We start from the raw sequence: 23,860 nt of genomic DNA on the forward strand, positions 1-23,860 counted from the left end.
ACGACGAGGACACGGTCGCCGAGGGTGTCCGCGGGGGCGGCGTGGCGGCGCGCTCCAACGGCGACCTCGGCCGCGAGGACACGCTGCCGCGTCGCGCCCGCGCGTCCGAGGACGCCGACGACGCCGTCGACGGGGACGTCCTGCCCTGGGGCACGCCCTGCGGCACGCCGGCAGCGCTACTGGCGGCGCTGCTGGAACGGCTGCTCTGCAAGGAACACGGCGGATAGAGTGGCGCCAGATCTCCAAATTTTATTTCAGTTACTGTCCCAGTTACAGCTGCTCGGTGCTCACCGTAGTGTTGGCGGGGAGGCTTCCTTTCGCGCCGGGCGTGGCCAAGGATGCCGTCTTCGCGGCGGTGGACGGCGGCGCCGACGGCCGGCCCACGACGGCGGCCTTGGCGACGCCTGGCTTGCTCTCCGAGGTCGCCGATGAGGCACCTGCGTTGGTGGAGGAAGGCGACTTGGTCGTGGATGGTGGCTGTACGTTTGCTGGAGTGTCGGAGCGTGTTGAGGGTGGCTGCACGTCTGCTGCAGAGCCAGCGCGTGTTGAGGGTGGCTGTACGTTTGCTGCAGTGTCAGAACGTTTTGAAGGTGGCTGTACGTTTGCAGCAGTCTCAGAACGTTTTGAGGATGGCTGTACGTTTGCAGCAGTGTCAGGGCGTGTGGAGGGTGGCTGTACGTTTGCTGCAGTGTCGGAGCGTTTTGAGGGTGGCTGTACACTCGCTGCTGCGGCTGCAGCCGGACGATAGGGCTTGTTGTCGGTACTTTGGTCTCCGCCTCGCTGGGTCGCTGACAGGTCGCGTTGTTCCTTGTCAGCTCGTACTCCTGCTGCACCTGGAGTCTCAGTCCCCGCCGCCCTGCCCTGGCCTTGGCCGCCCTCGTTGTTCTGACCGGCCTTGTTGGGCCCCACATTTTTGCTATCTTGCTCCGCCACCCTGAAGCGAACTTTATCCTGCTCTTGATCTCGGGACTTACTCTCCGGATTGTCCTGCAGTGCGTTTCTGGCGCGAAAGGGCTGAGTCTCTTCTTTCGCAGGTTTAGGAAGCTTCGTTTCCTGCTGGAGGTCTTTGACTGGCATTTTCTCTTGGAATGGCATCCTTACCGGCTCTCTGCCTGGAACCCTGTCCTGCCTTATTTCATTCTCTTGCTCCTTGAATGCCGCCCTGTCTTGCTGCTGGGTCGGCCCTCTCTCTTGCTCCTTGAATGCCGCCCTGTCTTGCTGCTGGGTCGGCCCTCTCTCTTGCTCCTTGAATGCCGCCCTGTCTTGCTGCTGGGTCGGCCCTCTCTCTTGCTCCTTGAATGCCGCCCTGTCTTGCTGCTGGGTCGGCCCTCTCTCTTGCTCCTTGAATGCCGCCCTGTCTTGCTGCTGGGTCGGCCCTCTCTCTTGCTCCTTGAATGCCGCCCTGTCTTGCTGCTGGGTCGGCCCTCTCTCTTGCTCCTTGAATGCCGCCCGGTCCTGCTCCAGGCCCAGTGGGGCCCTCAGCGGCGCCCCCACGGCGTAGGGCCGCAAGCTGGGCCCCTGGTCCAGGGCCCGGAAGTGGCGGTCGTCGTCCTGGAGTTGCTGGAGGCCCTGGAGGCCCTGGGCGACGAGGCTGCCCCGGCGGGGCTCCGCGGCCGCCACCCCGCCCACCACCTTCTCGGCGTGCGGCAGGGAGGCGGCGCGGGCGGCGGGGGCGTGCGGGGGCGGCGTGGCGGGGCGCGGGGGCTGTCGAGGCGCGTCCTTCTGCTTTCTGTCCTTCTCTTTCTCCTTCTCCATGTCCGGCTTGCTGCGGCCCCAGTGCAGCAGGCTCTCCAACTTGTCGCACTTCTGTCGGATGCGCTCGATGGCGGACTTCTTGGCGGTCTTCCTCACCTCCCCCTCCCCCTCCCCCTTGTCCTGATTATCACCGCCTTGCTCTTGCAGTGGCGGCGCAAGCAGCGCCGCGCCGAAGTCCTCGGTCACGCTCAGCGTCAGGGAGACGGTCCTGCCGAGCACAGCGATCACACAGTGATTGAAGAAGACCGGTGGAGGCGGCCAAAACTCTAGACGCGTTTTGAGCTCCAGAGTCGCTGAATGGGACTCGAACCGAACGTGTGACCCCTCCAATGGATTCCTCGTTCGAAGAGCAATCCATTGGTGGGGTCACACGTTGCTTTTTACAAAAATTTTAAAAGTCTTTTCCAACTCCGAGGCTGAAATGGAATGTGTCCGTTTCTGAGTCACAGCTAATTGCGGAGCCGAGAGAGACATGCCTGCAGCGCGCGTGCCACGGCGTCCCATTCATTCCGAATCACGTCTCGCGGGGCTGATTCCGCGCAGCGCGCTCTCTCTGTCTCTCTCGCACTCGTGGGGCGTGCCGGAGGTGTGCGAGAGAGACAGAGAGGAGCACAACTGTACGGCACATCAGCCTGCTGGCGGACTGGGTTCAGCAGCATGGTCAACAACACGGTGCCTGGGACTCTCTCCGTCTCTCTCTGTCTGTCTTTCGGAGCCCTCGCGAACATGCGCGACATGCCATGTGCGCGGCCAAATAACGTCACTGTCTGTCTGTCTGTCTGTCTGTCTTTGTCTGTCTGTCTGTCTGTCTGTCTGTCTGTCTGTCTGTCTGTCTGTCTGTCTGCCCGTCCGTCCGTCCGTCCGTGCGTCCGTCACTACAAGCGAATGAAACACACACTTGCGCGTTCTGGCCGGGGCGCCGGCGTCAGCAGGTGCGATAGTGGATTCGAGGTTGCCGATGAAGCCGTCCACTGAAGCTCGCCGGTGGCGACTCAGATCCATAGCACACTGGAACACAGAGCACATAACGCGGAGCGTCAAGCAGTTGCGCGCGACGAGTGGCGCGAGGCACGACCTCACCTGGAACGCGTCCGCCGTGATTCGACCTCTCGCGACCTCTGGAGGAAAGACGAAGGAAAAAGCGTTGGCAACCACCGGGACTCGAACCCGCGTCCCACCGTCAAGCAGGCCGTGGCCGGCCGCTCTGGTCCGCTCACCCGCAGCTTGTGGATCTCCCGCCGCAGCCGCAGCTCCTCGGCCCTGCGCGCCTGCAGCTCCCTGCGCAGGCCCAGCACCTCCATCTCCAACGCCACCACGTCCCAGCCCGGCGACAGCTGCAACCCGAGGGCCAAACCTCCTACACCGTAGTTCGTTTGGGCAAGCTGGTTCCTTCCATATGAGGCACGCACCTGCGCGTTGGCGGTCGCGGTGCCGGCCCTGGCGGTGGCCTTGGAGGCGCTGTCCGCGCGCCCGGTGGAGCCCCGCAGCCCGTTGACGGCGTTGACGGCGTTGAGGGCGGCGAAGGTGCGGCCGACGGGCTGGCTGTTCCTGGCCGCCACCTGCACCAAGCTGGTGCGCAGGGACTGCCCCGCCGACGCGGTCTTCCTCCGGGACGCCCTGGCCGGCGAGGCGCTGTGCGCGCGCTTGTGGGCCCCGCTGGGGTCCGCGGGGGCGGCGCTGGCCTTGGCGGGGGCCGGCCCGGGGGCGGGCTGCCGGTCCCTGCTGTGGGGGCGGCTCGGCCCGCAGGCCCCGCAGGCGTCCAAGGCCGGCGCCGCCCCCGGCCGCGGGCCGCACGCACTGCAAGCAGACCGTCGCGGCGACTCCGGGGTCATCCGGCGGCGGGCCGCGCCGTCCGACGTCGAGGACGACGACGAGGACACGGTCGCCGAGGGTGTCCGCGGGGGCGGCGTGGCGGCGCGCTCCAACGGCGACCTCGGCCGCGAGGACACGCTGCCGCGTCGCGCCCGCGCGTCCGAGGACGCCGACGACGCCGTCGACGGGGACGTCCTGCCCTGGGGCACGCCCTGCGGCACGCCGGCAGCGCTACTGGCGGCGCTGCTGGAACGGCTGCTCTGCAAGGAACACGGCGGATAGAGTGGCGCCAGATCTCCAAATTTTATTTCAGTTACTGTCCCAGTTACAGCTGCTCGGTGCTCACCGTAGTGTTGGCGGGGAGGCTTCCTTTCGCGCCGGGCGTGGCCAAGGATGCCGTCTTCGCGGCGGTGGACGGCGGCGCCGACGGCCGGCCCACGACGGCGGCCTTGGCGACGCCTGGCTTGCTCTCCGAGGTCGCCGATGAGGCACCTGCGTTGGTGGAGGAAGGCGACTTGGTCGTGGATGGTGGCTGTACGTTTGCTGGAGTGTCGGAGCGTGTTGAGGGTGGCTGCACGTCTGCTGCAGAGCCAGCGCGTGTTGAGGGTGGCTGTACGTTTGCTGCAGTGTCAGAACGTTTTGAAGGTGGCTGTACGTTTGCAGCAGTCTCAGAACGTTTTGAGGATGGCTGTACGTTTGCAGCAGTGTCAGGGCGTGTGGAGGGTGGCTGTACGTTTGCTGCAGTGTCGGAGCGTTTTGAGGGTGGCTGTACACTCGCTGCTGCGGCTGCAGCCGGACGATAGGGCTTGTTGTCGGTACTTTGGTCTCCGCCTCGCTGGGTCGCTGACAGGTCGCGTTGTTCCTTGTCAGCTCGTACTCCTGCTGCACCTGGAGTCTCAGTCCCCGCCGCCCTGCCCTGGCCTTGGCCGCCCTCGTTGTTCTGACCGGCCTTGTTGGGCCCCACATTTTTGCTATCTTGCTCCGCCACCCTGAAGCGAACTTTATCCTGCTCTTGATCTCGGGACTTACTCTCCGGATTGTCCTGCAGTGCGTTTCTGGCGCGAAAGGGCTGAGTCTCTTCTTTCGCAGGTTTAGGAAGCTTCGTTTCCTGCTGGAGGTCTTTGACTGGCATTTTCTCTTGGAATGGCATCCTTACCGGCTCTCTGCCTGGAACCCTGTCCTGCCCTTTTATTTGCATCATCTCTTGCTCCTTGAATGCCGCCCTGTCTTGCTGCTGGGTCGGCCCTCTCTCTTGCTCCTTGAATGCCGCCCTGTCTTGCTGCTGGGTCGGCCCTCTCTCTTGCTCCTTGAATGCCGCCCTGTCTTGCTGCTGGGTCGGCCCTCTCTCTTGCTCCTTGAATGCCGCCCTGTCTTGCTGCTGGGTCGGCCCTCTCTCTTGCTCCTTGAATGCCGCCCTGTCTTGCTGCTGGGTCGGCCCTCTCTCTTGCTCCTTGAATGCCGCCCTGTCTTGCTGCTGGGTCGGCCCTCTCTCTTGCTCCTTGAAAGCCGCCCGGTCCTGCTCCAGGCCCAGTGGGGCCCTCAGCGGCGCCCCCACGGCGTACGGCCGCAAGCTGGGCCCCTGGTCCAGGGCCCAGAAGTGGCGGTCGTCGTCCTGGAGTTGCTGGAGGCCCTGGAGGCCCTGGGCGACGAGGCTGCCCCGGCGGGGCTCCGCGGCCGCCACCCCGCCCACCACCTTCTCGGCGTGCGGCAGGGAGGCGGCGCGGGCGGCGGGGGCGTGCGGGGGCGGCGTGGCGGGGCGCGGGGGCTGTCGAGGCGCGTCCTTCTGCTTTCTGTCCTTCTCTTTCTCCTTCTCCATGTCCGGCTTGCTGCGGCCCCAGTGCAGCAGGCTCTCCAACTTGTCGCACTTCTGTCGGATGCGCTCGATGGCGGACTTCTTGGCGGTCTTCCTCACCTCCCCCTCCCCCTCCCCCTTGTCCTGATTATCACCGCCTTGCTCTTGCAGTGGCGGCGCAAGCAGCGCCGCGCCGAAGTCCTCGGTCACGCTCAGCGTCAGGGAGACGGTCCTGCCGAGCACAGCGATCACACAGTGATTGAAGAAGACCGGTGGAGGCGGCCAAAACTCTAGACGCGTTTTGAGCTCCAGAGTCGCTGAATGGGACTCGAACCGAACGTGTGACCCCTCCAATGGATTCCTCGTTCGAAGAGCAATCCATTGGTGGGGTCACACGTTGCTTTTTACAAAAATTTTAAAAGTCTTTTCCAACTCCGAGGCTGAAATGGAATGTGTCCGTTTCTGAGTCACAGCTAATTGCGGAGCCGAGAGAGACATGCCTGCAGCGCGCGTGCCACGGCGTGCCATTCATTCCGAATCACGTCTCGCGGGGCTGATTCCGCGCAGCGCGCTCTCTCTGTCTCTCTCGCACTCGTGGGGCGTGCCGGAGGTGTGCGAGAGAGACAGAGAGGAGCACAACTGTACGGCACATCAGCCTGCTGGCGGACTGGGTTCAGCAGCATGGTCAACAACACGGTGCCTGGGACTCTCTCCGTCTCTCTCTGTCTGTCTTTCGGAGCCCCTCGCGAACATGCGCGACATGCCATGTGCGCGGCCAAATAACGTCACTGTCTGTCTGTCTGTCTGTCTGTCTGTCTGTCTGTCTGTCTGTCTGTCTGTCTGTCTGTCTGTCTGTCTGTCTGTCTGCCCGTCCGTCCGTCCGTCCGTGCGTCCGTCACTACAAGCGAATGAAACACACACTTGCGCGTTCTGGCCGGGGCGCCGGCGTCAGCAGGTGCGATAGTGGATTCGAGGTTGCCGATGAAGCCGTCCACTGAAGCTCGCCGGTGGCGACTCAGATCCATAGCACACTGGAACACAGAGCACATAACGCGGAGCGTCAAGCAGTTGCGCGCGACGAGTGGCGCGAGGCACGACCTCACCTGGAACGCGTCCGCCGTGATTCGACCTCTCGCGACCGCTTCTGACCAGTCCCAGTGCCAACCGCAGACTGACCGAAGCGGCGCCCTCACGCTGCGAGAGTAGGTGGCGAAAGGCTCAATAAAAGCAATAAAAGTAGTAAAACCGTGAAGCAGGGCGGGTTTCGGCGGCGGAAGCTACACTAGAAACACCTGTCACGGGAAGTCTCTCTGCCCCCCCCCCCTCCCCCTTCTCTCTGACCCATTGACCGGTCGGAAACGCATATCCTTCCAAGAAGATACAGAGAAGCCGTAGTGACCCTGCAAGGCCCTGCAAGGTCGATCCTAGAGGACGCGGCCGGATGGCCGGAAGTTCGTTTCGAAATCACGGTGAAACAGGATCCACCGCGAGCGCACGCTGAAAGCGACCCAAATCTAATAAACAAAAACAAAAAGCGGGGGAAAAAACAGAATTCAGGAACACTTTGTGTGAGTCAATTTATTTACTGCCGCATAATAATTCGGCAAGGTTCATCCTTCGCTGAGCGACTGTCCGTCGGTTTGGACGCAATGGACGCAATGGGTGCGACAGAGACGGAACGCTGCCACGCGCTTGGGGCCGGCGGGGCCCGTCGGGACCAGCTTCGCGTGTCACGGACGTATTTAGGGGCGTAAAGCCCACCCACAGCGACCCCGTGGCAAGGTGCGTGAGCGTGTGTGGGGAGGGAGGGGGGGGCCTCGAAACTTAATTGATGACTTCTCACGACTCCCGGTTGTATATTTTCATGTCGAATCATTTCTCTCTCCCGCTCTGAATCCGACGTACGGTGCGTCATTTCTCGAAAAAAAATAAGCGCGCTACTGTATTCACTTTTACGAGGAGCAGGTCTCCGTCGTCGACCTTGATAAACATCACGCAAAAAAATAAAAGTCAGTCCTGAGCTAACTTTCTTAGTTGGCGTTTTTTAGCACCACAGCTAAAAAAATTGCAACTCTGCTAGCGACCTCTGCTGAGTAGCGCTGCTCCTTTAGTTGAGGGTCTGCCGGAGATCGGCTCTCCCGGAACCTATATTTCTGGAGGATTCAGCTACTTCAGTTTGCTGCAGTGCTAATCAATCGCTGCAAAAATGGGATTTACAATGCAGCAAAAATGTTTAGGAGATAGGGCAAGGCTAGGTTCGTTCCGTGGCGCTTCGCTCGCGCTGATGGCTAGCAGTGAGAGATGGGTTAGTCGGGGAACGGATGCTCCCCACGTTCTCACCGTGACATCACCCATGGTCAGCAATTTTTAAAGTCTCTTGAGACACGACTGACCCGGAGGAGCCTTACGCCTCAGGACGACTGGACCGTCTTAGACAGAAAATCCCGCACCTTCTAATAAATATCATAATCATGAAGAATTCTACAATGCTAATGCAGCTAGAGTTGCCACTAATCTCCGTTTTCTCCATAGCTAAATTTACCCAGCTAATAATTTTTAGCTGTGCAGCTAAAAAATTTGCTGGGCCTACAGAGCTAGATAAATTAGCACTGGTGCTAACTTTTTAGCTCTGAATCGATTTATTTTTTTGCGTGATGTCCGTCACTCCCTTCTACTCACGACGCATTTTCCCGCGAGGCCGCCGGACTTCCGGCGCCGCGTCGTCTGCTACGTCGTCTGCTGCGTCGTCTGCTCGCGGCTGGCGTGTCCGGCGCCGTCACCGTCCCCCCTCTGACTGATGGGTCGCCATGGCGTCGCGACGCCGGGCGCCGCGCCTCTGGGGCGTCATCGTCGTCGTCCCGAGTGACGTCGTCGTCCGCCACGGCCTGCACGGCCAGCGCCGCGAGCGCCGCCCCATTTGACGCGCAGGGTGTTTTGGCGGGAAAGCGCGCCGCCAAATTTGGCGGGAAATGGGTCGCCGTTTGAAGTGCGTCGTTGGCGCCGCGTGGCGAGGCCGCGCCGCGGCTCGCTCGGTCTCTGTCGCACTCACGGGGCGCCCCGTAGGACCCTAGGGGTGCGAGAGAGACAGACGCTGTGCGGAATGAGTCTGCGGGCCGCCGATAATAGGTCCCAGGTGCTAACAGGGACGTCTTGGTCATCCTTGACCTCGCGTTCTTCGCCGCTTCGCCGCCGCCACAATCCCTGTGGTCATCGCGGTCCTCGCGGTCGTCGTCCACAGCTACGCCGTGCCCCGCAGCCCACCACGAATTCTGGCGTCAAGTTGGGCCGCTTCGTTGCCGCAAGCGAGGACATTGCGCTGTGTCCGCGCGGCGCGCTGATGGGAATACCCCTCGCCGCCCGCTGCCGCGCAGATACCCCGTGCCGGCAGAGACGCCGCGCGTGGAGACTCTCGCCGCCGCCAGAGGGCAGGAGCGCTGCGTTTCGCTGTTGGCGGGCCAGAGCCGGCAGAGCTTCCCTCTCTCAAGAGCAGCCAATCGCAGTTGAGTCGGTCGTTCGACAGACGCCGCTTGAACATGGGACTCTAACCGAACGTGTGACCCCACCAATGGATTCCTCGTTCGGAGAGCAATCCATTGGTGGGGTCACACGTTCGGTTCGAGGCCCATTCAGCGACTCTGGAGCTCAAAACGCGTCTAGAGTTTCGGCCGCCTCCACCGGTCTTCTGGCAAATCCACTGCGCTTCCGCCGTGCATCCGCCCTCCGCTTTCCCAAATTCCCGGCAGATGTGTCTCACTTTCCCGATGCAGAAACGAGGAGCGGCTGGCCGAAGGTCCCGAAGGGCGCCGAAGGGCCGAAGCCCGAAGGGCGGAGGGGCGGCCCGAGACAAAGGCACTGCCCGTCTCTCTCGCACTCGTGGGGCGGCCCGCCCCGCTCCGGCCCGTTCCGCGCGGGTGCGAGAGAGACAGAGCGATGCCGTTTAGCCGGGCCGGAAGTGCGCCGGGGAATAAGCCGTAAAACAGGAATGAATGAATGAGGCGTCTCTCTCTCTCTCTCTCTCTCTCTCTCTTCTCTCTCTCTCTCTCTCTCTCTCTCCTCTCTCTCTCTCTCTCTCTCGCTCCTCTCTCTCTCTCTCTCTCTCTCTCTCTCTCTCTCTCTCTCTCTCTCTCTCTCTCTCTCTCTCTCTCTCTCTCTCGCACCCCCACTAGTGCGAAGGAGACGCCAGCTCTGCGGAAAGAACGGGGAGTGAGAAAAACCGCGGAGGAAACGGACAAGAGCGCAAGTGCGACGGATAGCGAAGAACGGCGGAGAAAGGCGCAGAGGGGCCGAAGAGCGACGCCCGGACACAGTGGGCCAGAAGACCGGTGGAGGCTCTAGGCGCGCGTTTTGAGCTCCAGAGTCGCTAATGGGACTCGAACCGGACGTGTGACCCCACCAATGGATTCCTCGTTCGGAGAGCAATCCGTTGGTGGGGTCACACGTTGGGTTTCGAGGCCCATTTAGCGACTGTGGAGCTCAAAACGCGTCTGGAGTTTTGGCCGCCTCCACCGGTCTTCTGGCCCACTGTGCGGCCCCGCCACTGGCTTTGGAAATTCGCGCCCCCTCCCCCCTCCACTCCCCCGCCACGGCCGCTGCGTGCATCCGAACGGCGCCATTAAGGGCTTTAGGGTGCATGGCGGGAAGCAGACTGTTACAAATGTCAAAAACGGTGAGCGAGCCGAGCCCCCCACCCCTTTCTTCTGTTTCGATAAAAATCTTGTGCAAAGTGGGGCTAGTTCATGATCCCTCGCAGGCGGAGTGGGCCCCGTTTATGATTCTGCTTATCTGTGCATCGGCCGAGCCACTGTTGGCGCGTCCTAGCGGCAGGAATTGCAGTGCCGCAGTGTTTGCCCGCCTGGGCGCGCCTGGGACTTCCACCCACTTCCATAATGCAGCAGGATCTCGACTCACTCGGCGTCTTGCCGTTTCGCTGTTTACGGCAAAGATGACGTGTCGGCCGCGCTGATAGGACGCGACTGCCGGCGAAGTAGCAACATTTTGCACTCACAGTGGGCCGGTAGACCGGTGGAGGCGGTCAAAATCCGGGACGGGTTTTAGCTCCTTTGTCTTTGAAAAATCGTGTTTTGGACCGACTTTAAGCAGCCACTGTGTCTGATCCGAGGCGGTATTTCGTACTCCCTCAACGGGCATTTGAGGTTTGGACCTCCCTTTAGCATGCCTTTGTTACGGAGTGCGATTATTCACCTTAGTTTCGGAGCAGTATTGTCTCAAAGTTGATCAAAACGGTCACAAATGTCTTAGAAAAACGTGTTCTGGACCAATCGATTCATGTGTCATCGATCCACGACGGGTTTGTCCAGGCGGCCGATAGTGCCTTTCCCTCTGAAGCGACACAAGGAGTCTTGCCCCGGAAACGTGCATATCCGTCTCCGATTCCTGAAACAAACGTGGAGCAGGGCACGGCCTGGCGCACAGTGGGCCAGAAGACCGGTGCGGCCAACACTCTCGACGCGTTTTGAGCTCCAGAGTCGCTAAATGGGCCTCGAACCGAACGTGTGACCCCACCAACGGATTGCTGTCCGAACGAGCAATCCATTGGTGGGGTCACACGTTCGGTTCGAGTCCTGTTTAGCGACTCTGGAGCTCAAAACGCGTCCGGGGTTTTGGCCGCGTCCACCGGTCTTCTGGCCCACTGTGCGCCGCGAGCGTGCCGAGCTGTTTACCGTACTAGTCATGCATTCCGTGACCCGCCGTAAGCGGCGCGCCGTCCATGTGGTGGCTTTCCTGGGGTAATATCGCCGCTACTCTACAAGGAGTTGCATCTCTTTCCCTCCCCACCGCGGGGCTCTAGGTGCTCTAGGTGCTCTAGGCGGTCTGTCTTCCCGGAGGCGTATCTTCGCGGCTATCGCCGCCCGCGCCGCCCGCATAGCGTACTCCTTTGTGGTGGCGACACCGTTCAGGGAACACGCCGCCAAGAAAAAAACAACAAGAACAAGAACAACAAGAACAACAACAAGAACTAGGTCGGAATACGTTTCAAGACAATGTCTGCGGCGTACAGTGACCGGTAGTGACCGTATTTATCGAATCTTCCGCTGGCCATCTTCTTTTTTTCCAGTGCAGCGGTCTTTTCGCGCCACTTGGCGAGAACCCTCTCCCCGTTTCCCTTCATCGGGATGCAAATTCGTGTGAAAATATTCGCCATTTGCCGCTACTCCGTTCGCCGCGCTCGCCCCGTGCTTTGCTCATTAGCACCTCCTTCCTCCCGATTCCGATTTCTCCCCGGGTTTTCTTTTTCCCCTCCGCCGTCTCTCTCGCACCCGCGGCCCAGTGTCGTAGGGTGCCTAGGGGTGCGAGAGAGACGCAGCGACACTGTGCCCGGCTGTGCCGAGCCGCCGCTCCTGGCTGACGCGCTGCGACGCCACGTCGACGAGCCTCACTTCATGGAATAACCTCATGTCGTTTGCAATGCGCGCGCGATGTCCGCGGGGCGTGGCGGGGCGGGGCGGGGTGGGGCGGGGCGTCGCGAGGCGGGGCGTGGCGGGGCGTGGCGGGGCGTGGCGGGGCGGGGCGGGGCGTGCCGTGCCGCCGGGCCCCGTTCTGTTCATTGTGATGGTAACGCTGCGTGCGAGTGTGTGAGTGGGCCTGTCTGTGTGTGGCACTGCATGTGTTGTCGCCGTTCGCTTTTGAGCCTCATTGCCGATGCACGATTTCACGCTCGCGGCAGCGGGCCACGTGATCCGATGCCAGTTCACTGTTAAACATGATTAATCCAGAAAATATTGCTTTTCGTCGTACCGACTGGCCGCACTGCACGACTCTGCGAAAGCATAGTGAATTCCATTTCGCGAATCGGGTCGTCAACGTCAGCACCGCGAGCCAAGGCAACTGTACAGTGTCGGCAACTAAAATTTAAAAAATCAAACAATAACTAAAGAAAAATTCTCGAGTTTGTTGCAAAATCTCAAAATTTTTGATTTGGTTTTGTTTTTCTTAGGCGTACGCCTGTTACGTTTTCCAGTGGGATTTTCGTCATGTAAGCTGCTTACAGCCCCGCGTTCGATGTTGTCAAACACGATTTTTCAGTTCCCAACAAAACCCCTTTTTCCCCCTTTTCTTTCAAAACTGGTTTGCGTTTCCGAAACTCTTCTCTTCTCTTCTCTTCTCTCTCTCTCTCTCTCTCTCTCTCTCTCTCTCTCTCTCTCTCTCTCCCTATCCATTAGCGGCATGACAATGAGCGCGTTACCGTTTTTTCGTTTTTTCCCTCCGGCTGACCGCGCCTCCCAGCTAAACGAGAAGCCCCAAGCAGCGAGCGTGCCCATGACTATGACTCATTGACTCATGGACTCGTGGCGCCGGTGGGGGTTGAACCACTGACCTCTGTTTTCGAAAAGCGTTAGCCCCAAATTAGGGCACGGCTCTCCTCAACAAAAGCATTTGGAGGGCAGAGTAGCCACCAGCTTCAAATATATAACACGCCTTGTAATGCGTCAGTCACATCAAGAATCAAACTTTTCTTTACTTTCATGAAAAAAAAAAAAGACGCAAGAAATGGAAAATACGAAAAGAATACAAGAGCCGGCCGATTGGTCACGCAATCTGGTGACGGTTTCATTGTCATTCATATCCATTCATAAACGGCATCACATTCGTATGGAAGCGTGGCCTGTTGCTTATCAACGTGTGCGTGTGTGTATAAGAGAGATAGAAAATTTCAATAGTGAAATACATGCCGTCTTCGTTTCCTTGTCTATCTTTTTTCTCCTTCCCTCCTCCCTCCCCCCCTTCCCTTGCCGGCCTCGCTGTCCGGGGGGTAACAAATTGTTCTGCAGGAATCGACAAGTTTGAAGGAAGGCGCATTGCGGCAGCGCGGCGGCAAACCCACCCCCTCGGAGGGAGGGAGGGGGAGGGAGTGCTGGTGTTGATGAGATGAGCGAGAAAGCAATAACGCATTGACAGGGCTGGCTGGGCTGCCACACTGCCACAAGGCGCCCGACTCGTTCGAATTGGGGGCGCAGTGCGCGCAGCGACGCCAAATCTATCTCTCTCGCACTCACGGCGCGTCCCGTGGGCCCGTGGGGGTGCGAGAGAGACGGAGCGACCAAGCACTTTGAGACTATACGTACTACCGGCCGCCCTCCCCGTGTGGGTGGGAGCGAGATAGAGCTCGGTGCTCTGCGGTCCCACGGCCTCGGCTACATAATGAACACTGTTTCCTTCCTACCCTGCAAAACTACAGGGACCGCCTTGCGTGCAAAAAAAACCCTGCAAAAAACGCAAATGATTGCATTTATTTTTCTGCGCGTTCTATACATGGAGTGTTTCAACAAGTCCCCGCTCGTGAGTATGCGACACAGAGACAGAGGGACGGAGCGACAGCGCCGTGTTTCGAGGATGTTAATTTTTATTTTCACAGTGTGGGCCTTCCTGTGCCGGGGAGCTTCCTAGTAGTAGACATGTGGGTCCCTCGGGTCCCCCCCAAGCGAATATAATAAACAGCTGAAGCTAGGATATGCCCTCTGCTCCGCGCTCCGCACTGCTCCCCCTTATCTGGAGCAGCCAGCACGTGTCCCCCACCTGGTTGCCGACAGCCACCGCCCCTGGGGGGGGGGGGGGTGCTTCTGCCCCGCAGCCCCGTCGGTCCAGCGGATCCACACCGCTCCTCAGATGAGCCCCAACAGTGTGTCCCCCCCCCCTCCCCCAAAGTCACGGTCGTGCCGAGCACGCGCGTCTGCACGGCGCCTCAAGGCAGATTCCGGGGGAGCGCTCTCTCTCTCTCTCTCTCTCTCTCTCTCTCTCTAGCATCCCTTCGGCGCGCCGCGCGAGAGCGAGAGAGACAGCGACAAAAGTGTTTCTTTCGCTGTCTTTGCGTTCATCGCGGCGTGCCGGCTGCTCCCGGTTTGGAGGGTTTCAACACCCCGACAGTGTAGTGCGTTTGGGAGGGAATCGCAAGGAAGAGCCCCCGCCGCCCCCTCACTCTTGTCGTTTGCTGTCGCACACGTTCGGTTCGAGTCCCTTAGCGACTCTGGAGCTCAAAACGCGTCCGGGATTTCGGCCGCCTCCACCGGTCTTCTATGGCAAATCCACTGTGCGTGCCGGCTTGTCCCGGTGGCGGACCGCGGGACGTCGCCATTGGCTGTCGGCGCCGTGCCTCGCGGCCGCCCCGCCACGCCGCGCCACGCGGTCGGCAGCCTTCCCTTCGCTTTATTCGCGGCGATAAAAAAGCAACTGGAAAGAGAATCCGAGGCGCCCCGCCCCGCCCCGCCCCGCCACGCCGGCAGCGCGGCCACGCCCCCCGCCTCGGATTGGCGGCCGACCGGCGGGCGGTGGTGGGGGCCCCGGGGGAGGGGCGGGGAGGGGCGGGCGCGGTGGAGGGGGGAGCGCGCGGCCGGCCGGCCGAACGAGCGGCATTTCGTCGTAGCGTCCGCTACGCGTCGCACGTGTGTTCGCGACGCTCCGCGCCCCGGCCGTGTAGGCTGTGCCGTGTCAACACCAAGCAGTCAACAGTGGACGCGCAACGCGCAGCGCGCGCCCAGTTGCTGGATTCCGAGTGTGTCAGTGCGAGTGTCAGTGTCTGTGTGTCAGTGCCCCGCTGGATAAGTGCACCAAGTGGTTCCCCGTCATGGTGATGGGCACGTGAGCCCCGGAGTGGATTGTCTCGAGGCTAGCGCGGTGCTAGCGCGAAGCGGCGCCAAGGCAGTGTAGTGGCAGTTGGATCCTTTCGTCTGCTCGTCGGGTGTTGGCCTCGTCGGCAGCACACCCGCCCCCCAGCCACCAAAATTCGGGTCAAAAACAGAGAGCCGGTCCCGCTCTACCAGCAGATGGAGCACACTGAGGGCAGTGATATGGAGGATGGCATGGTGAGTGCTTCGAGTGTAGTGACAACCTTCTCGGCGTCCGCGCCGTGCGCGCCGGGGGCGCCCCCAAGCTCCCCGAGACCCAGGCCGGGGTCCGCGATCCCGCCTGCGCCTGCACGCCCGCCCCCGAGCCGGGGACAAGGGGGTAGGGGTAAAGTCCGTCTGCTTCACCTGGGTCCTCGCTGGGCGGGTCACCGAAGGGGTTGACGAAATGACTCGAAACGCTCGTGGACGGCCCCGACTCCCCCGAGCCTGGCCGTCGTCAGCGTCGCTGCGTCCTTCGGGGAAGTCTGTACCTCGCAGGGGCGCGTCCGTAAAGCCTCAATCGCCCCGATCAATTTCCAGTGTCGGTCCCGCGCGTTGACGTCCCCAAATGGGACTCGAGCCGAACGCAATCCATTGGTGGGGTCACACGTTCGGTTCGAGTCCTGCTTAGCGACTCTGCAGCTCAAAACGCGTCTTGTGGCCGCCTGCACCGGTCTTCTGGGCCACTGTGCGCCTCGGACAGGCTGTTTTGCGCCGAGGAAACCCGGGCCGGCGCAGGCTGGCGCCTCTCCCTGCTTCGCGGAGGCGCGGTGGGAGTTTCCCCGCTCGCTGGAGATCCGCGTCCTGGAGTCCAGGAAGGGCGCGCCAATCAAGCGATAGCGGGGCGGGCATCGCCTCGGCACAGCCTGACGGCCGGGCACTTCCCCGAAGTCCAGGAGAACCCAAATCGGCCGCGAGATACACACGGTGGCGGCCCGGCGGCCTGGCGGGGTGGATGACGTCGGTGGAGTTGCTCGCGGTACGCCCGGGCAGCACTCGTCGCTCCGTCTCTGTCGCACTCACGGCGCCCCCCAGGGTGCCGCAGGGTCCGTAGGGGTGCGAGAGAGACAGCTTGCTGGCCCGGGCTGCCCGGGGCGGCGCTCAGACGGAGACACGGCGCTGCAACATTATCGCGATGCGCAATTGTCGCGTTCTCGATATCGCTGTCTTTGTCTTTGTCATTGCCGGGCCGGCGTGGCTGGCGTGCACTGGCGTGACGGTGACACGTCTCCTCTCTCTCGCACACCCCACGGGCCTCTCGGGCCGCGGCAGCCGCGCTGGCCGTGAGTGCGAGAGAGACAGACGGTGGACAGACGTGTCGAATCTCGCATTCAAGTCGCCGGGCCCCCCAGCCCCCCTGGGGGTGCGTTGGCCCGGGGCCCGCCATTCAGCGAGCAGCCTCGACGCACAGCGGCAACAATTGAAGAATAATGGAAGAAAAATTTAAATCGCGGCGGTAGTTGAACCGTCGACTGTCAGCCTCGCGCGCCACACTGGCAGGCTCGTTTCCCTTCCCGCGTTTTCGCTGGTTCCGGTTTGCGGACGGCCCCCCGGTTAATGGCTTTGCTCGTTTCGTGTGTTCGCTTTGAAATGATATGAAATGATACGCGCAAGTGCCGCACGAAAACGGCCTTTTCCTCCACATTTTTTCTTGTTGCTGCGTGGGTGGTTGCTTGACATGCGCGGGTTCGAATCCCGGCGCCGGTTTTGGCTCGAATGGCTGGCAGTGTCGCAGCCCGTCTGGTGGAGCTTTCACCCTAATCTCAATCTTCTTGAGCAGGGCGGGCCTCTCGGCGCCACAGTGGATTTGCCAGTGCAGTCGTAACTCGCTGGATGGGGCTCGAACCGAACGTGTGACCCCACCAATGGACTCCTCGTTCGGAGAGCAATCCATTGGTGGGGTCACACGTTCGGTTCGAGTCCGGTCGGCGAGGACGCCGCCGACGTGGTGTCCGGTGGACTCTGGAGGCCGTCGTCGGCCACCTCCAAAGAGTACGTCGCTGAGGTGTTCTGGTTGTGAACGTCGGCGTGCAGGTGGTCGTAGACTTCGTAGACTTCCGAGGGCGTCGACGGCCACCTCCGTGCGTCACCCAGCTCGGCGGTTGGCGCAGCGGCGCTGCGGCGGGGTCAGTGTCCTCGCCGTCCTCGCCGTCCTCGGACAAGCCCGGCATTGTCTGTCCTGTCATTGCAGTGTGGGCTCGCTAATGCCAATAAGCTGAATTCCATAATGCGTGTGCGGGCCGCGCCGTCTCTCTCGCACTCCCGGGGCGCCGCGTGCGGGAGCGAGAGAGACGGAGCGACGAATTAACGACGCTGCCAGGGCCTTCCCAGTGTACCGGCCGATCCATTGGCTTGGCCATGCCTTTGCAGTGCAGTGCCAGGACCACCTCCTCGCTGTTATATCTCCCTTAATCCGATGGTCTGCGCGTTTATCATGTGAGAGAGAGAGAGAGAGAGAGAGAGAGAGAGAGAGAGAGAGAGAGAGAGAGAGAGAGAGAGGCAAAAGAAGGCCTCCTTCGACCCTGGGCGCCCTAGGGCACCGCGAGTGCGAGAGAGACGGAGGCAGCCTAGACCAATCGCAGCGCGCCCCGCCAGCGCCCCGCCCCACCACGCGGTTTGATTCCCGGCGGCGCCCTTCCCGCAATCTTATCTGAGGCCGGCGCTCTGTCTCTCTCGCACTCGCGGGGCGGCCCGCCGGGTACCGCAGGGCGCCGCAAGGGTGCGAGAGAGACAGAGCGAGTGTTTGTGACCGGGGCGGCGTTTCGCGGAGAGGGCCTCTGTCACTTGATATTCGGTGCCGTCCTTTTCCGCGTCAGCGTGGCGGCGTGGCGATGGCACAGCCAAGGCACAGCCAAGGCACAGCCAAGGCACGGTGTAGTAGACAGGAGGCCGCCAGGGGCGGATCCAGCGTAAGGAACGGCTCAGGTTGGACGCCTCGAGTGGCTTCTGCCTGCCTCGAAGGCGCCGCACAGTGGGCCAGAAGACCGGTGGAGGCGGCCAAAACTCTAGACGCGTTTTGAGCTCCAGTCGCTAAATGGGACTCGAACCGAACGTGTGACCCCACCAATGGATTCCTCGTTCGGAGAGCAATCCATTGGTGGGGTCACACGTTCGGTTCGAGTCCTGGCCGCGCCTCCACCGGTCTTCTGGCCCACTGTGCGGCGGTGCTTTTCCTTAGACAGGCATCGCCGCGCCTGTCCCTATCTATCGCTGGGGCGTCGCGTCAGGACGTTCCAGTGCGGGCGCGATGAGGACGCCGACGACGGATCGCCGGAAATCCGGAACCGCGCCGCGTATTTATACGGCGCGGGCGTGCCGCGTGTCTTGTTGTTGTTGTTGGTGGTGTCGCCGCGGTCGCTCCATCAAACCGCCGCTATTTTTGGCGCTATCGGCTCCAGCGCCTCGCGGTCGGCCCGTCGGCCCGGCGGTCTCGCGGAGGGGCGGCGGCGGGGGCGGCCGCCCGGTCGTGTCGCTGGCGCCGCGCTCCCCGAGTGCGTGAGGCTGACTGGCGGCCGCCTCGCCGCCCTGCCCCCGGGCGCCGGCACGCCACTGGATATCCAGCACGGCGGCGCACAGTGGCCCAGAAGACCGGTGGAGGCGGCCAAAACTCTGGACGCGTTTTGAGCTGCAGAGTCGCTAAACGGGACTCGAACCGAACGTGTGACCCCACCAATGGATTCCTCGTTCGGAGAGCAATCCATTGGTGGGGTCACACGTTCGGTTCGAGTTCCATCCAGCGACACTTCTGCAGCTCAAAACCCGGCTCGCCCTGTGAAACTGAACCCAAATCCGAGACACTGAATCTGGATGCCACCAGAAGCCGCGCCGACTGTGTGTGAGTGTGTGTGTCGCCCAAGACGGAGACGAACCGCCCACGTGACCGGCGCGTGTCACCCCCTCTCCCTGGTGAGTGTCTGTGTGTGTGTGTGTGTGTGTGTGTGTGTTTTGCGCGCGGTGAAAGGCCCGGTGGCGCCACGGCGGCCATCTTGACTGCCGATTTGTTTGGATTCACGTTGTGCCGTTGGTGAAAGTGGCGATGGCACTGTGCGTGGTGATGGTGATCGTCTCCACCACACGAGGCCGGGGCGCCATCATCACCATTCCGTCATTACAAATACTAATTGATCTTGGCGCCCGGCCGTTAAAATGGACTTTATATTTTCGCCAATAATTGCAATGCGTTTCTCTTTTTCTGCGGGTTTCCCACCTTCTTTTCAATTCCCTTTTCGGATCGGCTCCTCCTGCCTTGGCTTAGTAGCCCCTAATTATTGGCCTGTTTTACGAGCTCTCCCATCCTTCATCCCTCCTCGCTTTACATGCATGCGGAGAGAGAGAGAGAGAGAGAGAGAGAGAGAGAGAGAGAGAGAGAGAGAGAGAGAGAGAGAGAGAGAGATGGTGTTATTTTATTCAGTTTTTCTCGCGGCCAGACTAGCAGATGGCGCCAGCTACACTGTGGAAAATATTCCACCGCATGTCGATTTTTTTTTGTCTGGCCGTTTTGTGGTCAGCTCAAGTGATAAAGCTCAAAACGTTTGCATCCATTTTTATTTTTGTGCCTTTTATCAATTTCTTTCAGTGTTTAAAAATGGGATTATCGTTAAATGGTGTCTGCAGTTTGAGGAATGATTTTGCGTTGAGACAGTTGGCATCGATTTAATTAACCGTTGTGTGTTTGTGGTGGGTGTGTGTGTGGGCGTGTGAGCGTGTCTGTGTGTGCGTGTCTGTGTGTGTGCTTACGCGTGTGGTGGGTGTTTTTGCGAGCGGTATGGGGGTTACGACTCGGCTTGTAATGAGGTATGTGAGGCTTTTATCGATTCAGTGCTGATTAAATTGACTTGGGACCTTTTTTTGCGTAGTGTGTTTTGGCTTGCTGCGTATGCTCGTATGCCCGTCCACCTGCGTGAAGCAGCCGAGTCAGCCGAGCCAGCCAGCGGCGTTCCAAAAGTAGTCCGCCAAAAAGGAAACAGAATACGATTTTCGAGCCGACTGCCCGCGGGGGCAGCGAGGGCTGCGGGGGCGGGCCGGCTGCATGCCCTTTTCTCCTTTTCAGCGAGTAAAAGAAAAAAAAGAAAAAAGGAGATTGTTTTTGAGCGAGGATTCGAACCCGTGACGCGTGTTCTGGCGGTGTTCCGGTCCAAGGGTGCGGAAGGGCGCCGTGCTGCGCTCGGGGGCTCAATTCGGACTTTTGACGAAAACAGGAATTCTTTTGCTTTCCTGTGCTGACACGAAAGAGGTCCTTTCATTGCTGAAACATGGCAGTTCTTTTGTACCCCCTGCTATGCTGATTTTCAGGTGTTGACGCCGTGCTTGCGCAATAAAATTGGATGAGAATAATGAGAAAAATGAATTAGTAGTCCTGTTCGTCGAATGAAATTGGATAGGAGTGCTGAGAAAATTGAGTTCGGGCTTCGATGACGCCACCGTTGGATTTGTTTGTCCCCTGGCTTTATTGGATTGCTTTATCGCGTTCACGTCGGTCGTGCCGTCTGTGACCGCCTAGAGACGTCTAGGATTGTCTAGCAGTGACCAGGCGGCCGCCGTCCACCCGATAACGTGAACACGATAGACCAATCCCCCCACTGTACAGTATGCAATCGTGTTAGTCATTTGCAATTTTCTGACATGCATGTCGTTTCGCGCCGAAAAACAAGTCTACTGTTCAGTCCCGAAGAACTCGTTGTGAGAAAAGCTGCCTTTGATCTTTTTTAAACTGTAAAAAAAACCTAAATTTTACATTTTTTTAAAATGCTAATGGAGTACAAAAAACAAAACTCGTTTTCGAAAACGAGGCCTCTGAAAATTTTCGATCAAGCTTCGGGACACACTTGGTATAGTACTTTCCCACCCAATTTTATTTTTAACAGTGGTTGTGTTTTTACTTCCCGATACTGGGTCACGAAGAGCTCGAGGTGTCTTGGGGGGCTTGCGCGGGCGTGTGCCTCTTTCGTGCGCCGCACAGTGGGCCAGAAGACCGGTGGGGGCGGCCAAAACCTCTAGACGCGTTTTGAGCTCCAGAGTCGCTAAATGGGACTCGAACCGAACGTGTGACCCCACCAATGGATTGCTCTCTGAACGAGGAGTCCATTGGTGGGGTCACACGTTCGGTTCGAGCGACTCTGGCCGGCCTGTGCACTGGGCCGCTGGGCCGCACCACTGGGTGCATCCACCGGGCTGACGTCGGGGCTAACGCAGTGGCTAACGCGGCCACTGCAGCGCCACTGGAAGGCCAAGCGCATCGCCAGGTCAGCGCATGGCTATTCCAGGGCCAGTGGCGGATCCAGAGGGAGGCGTCGCACACCCTAAGGCCTGGCAGTGATTGAGCTGCAGCGTGATCCCTAACGACGCCCCGACAGGCCGACAGGTGACAAATCAGGAGTGACTACCTGGCTGGGGGAATCCCCGACGCCAAGGCCCCAAGGGCTCTCGGCGCCTCGAGTTGGCGGCCCTGTCGGTGCACTGTCGACGCGGTTCGATACTATCGAAGGCGCTGCCACCCACTTTCCAGTGCGCCTCCCGCGGCGGGCAGCCCTTCGGGTATTTCTTTATTCGGCAGTAAAAGGCGGCGCTGGAAATTCGGGGCCGATCCGTCGGCCGTCCGTCGTCGGCCTGCCTGGCCTGCCACTCCAGCGATACGGCCCGGCTTTGATTTACGGCCTGCCTCGTGATATGTCGTTCTGGATTTGTCGTAATGGACTATGCGCGCCGACGGAGTGTCTCTCTCGCACGGGACTGGGCTGGGTGCGGTTCGAGCCCTTCCTGCCCCCCGCCTGTGTGGTCCTTTGCTCGCGCGCTGCTCCGCATCACTCTGTCTCTCTCGCACTGCAGCGGGACGCCCCGTGAGTGCGAGAGAGACAGAGCGAGCGATGAATCCGAACAGTGGCTGCGCTGGCGCCGCGTGAGTGCGAGAGAGACAGACGCTACCCTGTCGGGAATACAGCGCCGCGTGGCTTGGATCAATCTGGCCGCGCAGCCTAGCCGTCTCTGTCGCACTCGTGGGGCGTCGCGTTGCGGTGCGAGAGAGACAGACCGCGGCCACGCCCCCTCCGCCACACCCACGCGCCGGATTGGCTCGCGTGCTGCCTAGCACACTGCCTATCCGACCCGCGCGACCGCGCCCACTTTTATATCTCGCGCATCCGCCGCTCGCCATGCATGCTGTCGAGGCCTGCCGCCACCCAGCCACCCCTGTGTGGCGCTTGCTCCCCCCCCCCGCTACCCTCCCCATCCTCTCTTCCACCACACTCTCAACACTCTTGTTCTTGTGTACTTCCCACTCTGCCACCCCCCTCCCCACGAGTCCGTAATGTAAAACATGCAAATGTATGGCGAGGCACGTCTGGGCGCAAATCGCACCCCGTGCGAGTATTTGTCTCGTTTTCGTTTCTCCTTTGCCAGTCCGTTCCTTCCTGCCCCCCTCCCCCCTCCCCACTCCCCCGCGCCAATCCCTCGGTACAACATTTTACGGCGCTGCCTTATAGTGTAGTTGTGGAACATTTTCATACGGCGTCCAAGCACGCGCAAATATGCATACGCCACACATCTGCGTGCCGGCTGCAGTCCTGCAGTGTAGCACACTTGTGGGTTGCTTTGTGGCCGAGGCCCGCTATGCATCGGAAGTCGTGTGCTGCGTTTGCACGGAGGGGCACTCGAAATTAGGACTCTTGTTGTTGCTTGGAGCCCTTTAGCCTGATTGGGCTGAAGGGCCGCGCCCTTTCATCAGCGCCAACACTTTCGCCATGCAAACCGTTTTTACTTTTTAGCGTTTTGCGTCGAAACGGCGGAAAACGGGGAGCGGATTCAATGATCGTCTTGCCGCGCGGTTTGGTGTTTGGAAATTGCAGCGCCTTCCCCTCGGACGGCGCGGACGGCCCGAATTTGGCCTCCCCCCTCCCCCTCGTATTCCCTTTTACGACAGCCAATCAGCCCTACCGATCATTACTTCTTCGCGGTCGGTCTGTCTGTCTGTCTGTCTGTCTGTCTGTCTGTCTGTGCTTCAGTTACCCACGTACACATTTCGTCCCCCTATTCATTTTTCCACCCAAAAGTTTTCCATTTAAAACCTCTTGCTTTTCAAATTGACATTGGCCGACCGCCGCCCCCAGGCCCTCCCCCTCCCCCTCATCCCCCTCGGGGCCGCGAAAGGGGGAACGCCCATTTTTATGTTGTTGGCGTAAAGGGATACCCCGCGTGCTGTGTCGGTTGTATTCATGCCGTGCGCGCCGGAAGGCAGATATCGACTGGGGCCGCGCGGAACGGGGGGCTCACACGACAGACAGGCGGACAGACAGACAGACAGATAGACAGACAGACGGACAGACAGGGTTTGCTACTACAGGTGCCCTGATTGGTCGTGGCCGGATCTTGAATGGGGACTGAGCAGAGACAGGGCGGGCTAAGGCGGGCTATTTGACGCCAATTTATCCCGAGTGTTGGCACGCGGCGGGGCCCCCCTCGTGATATAGAACACGTGTCGGGCGGAAGTGTCGCGCTGTCTGCTCGTTTGTTTTCGCAGCGAATCGTCGGTCACACAGTGCACACACGCCCCACCTGGCCTTTCTCTCGCCTTGCCGCGCATCGGCGTTGTTAGTAGGGGGAAAATGTCTCCTTTACGTGTTTTTTTGTTTTTTCTTTCTTGTCGGTTTTTGTCGGTTGACTTTTCTGGTGGAGAAAGGCTCGCGCCCCCCCGCGCGTCTATCGTCTTGCTTGTGCCCCCCCCCCCCCCCCCCCGGCCGCGGACGTGCTAGCACCCCGCTGTCCCGTCGTCCCGGCGTGGCGTTTGATTGTTCCTATATTTAATACTTCTGGGCGAGCGCCAGCGTGTCTGTTAGCGCGCGGCACGCCAGCGCCCCGTCTCGAGCGACACTCGCCCGATAATCGATCA

At 60.4% G+C, this 23,860-nt stretch overlaps 1 protein-coding gene across 1 annotated transcript; it reads right to left on the reverse strand.

The window, feature by feature from the left end:
• Positions 1–176: 176 nt before the first annotated feature.
• Positions 177–8,135, reverse strand: LOC117648417. Its single transcript, XM_034390922.1, has 8 exons — positions 8,039–8,135; positions 6,463–6,553; positions 6,281–6,390; positions 5,313–5,591; positions 2,973–3,324; positions 2,654–2,763; positions 1,685–1,963; positions 177–240 (listed from the first exon to the last, which is right to left on the reverse strand). Exons 3-8 carry the CDS (start codon positions 6,382–6,384, stop codon positions 177–179), a joined length of 1,188 nt encoding a protein of 395 aa, XP_034246813.1. The 5' UTR covers positions 6,385–6,390; positions 6,463–6,553; positions 8,039–8,135.
• Positions 8,136–23,860: the final 15,725 nt, after the last annotated feature.

The sequence above is a fragment of the Thrips palmi genome, unplaced genomic scaffold (assembly GCF_012932325.1).
Source record: "Thrips palmi isolate BJ-2018 unplaced genomic scaffold, TpBJ-2018v1 HiC_scaffold_3, whole genome shotgun sequence".
NCBI classification, from domain to species: domain Eukaryota; kingdom Metazoa; phylum Arthropoda; class Insecta; order Thysanoptera; family Thripidae; genus Thrips; species Thrips palmi.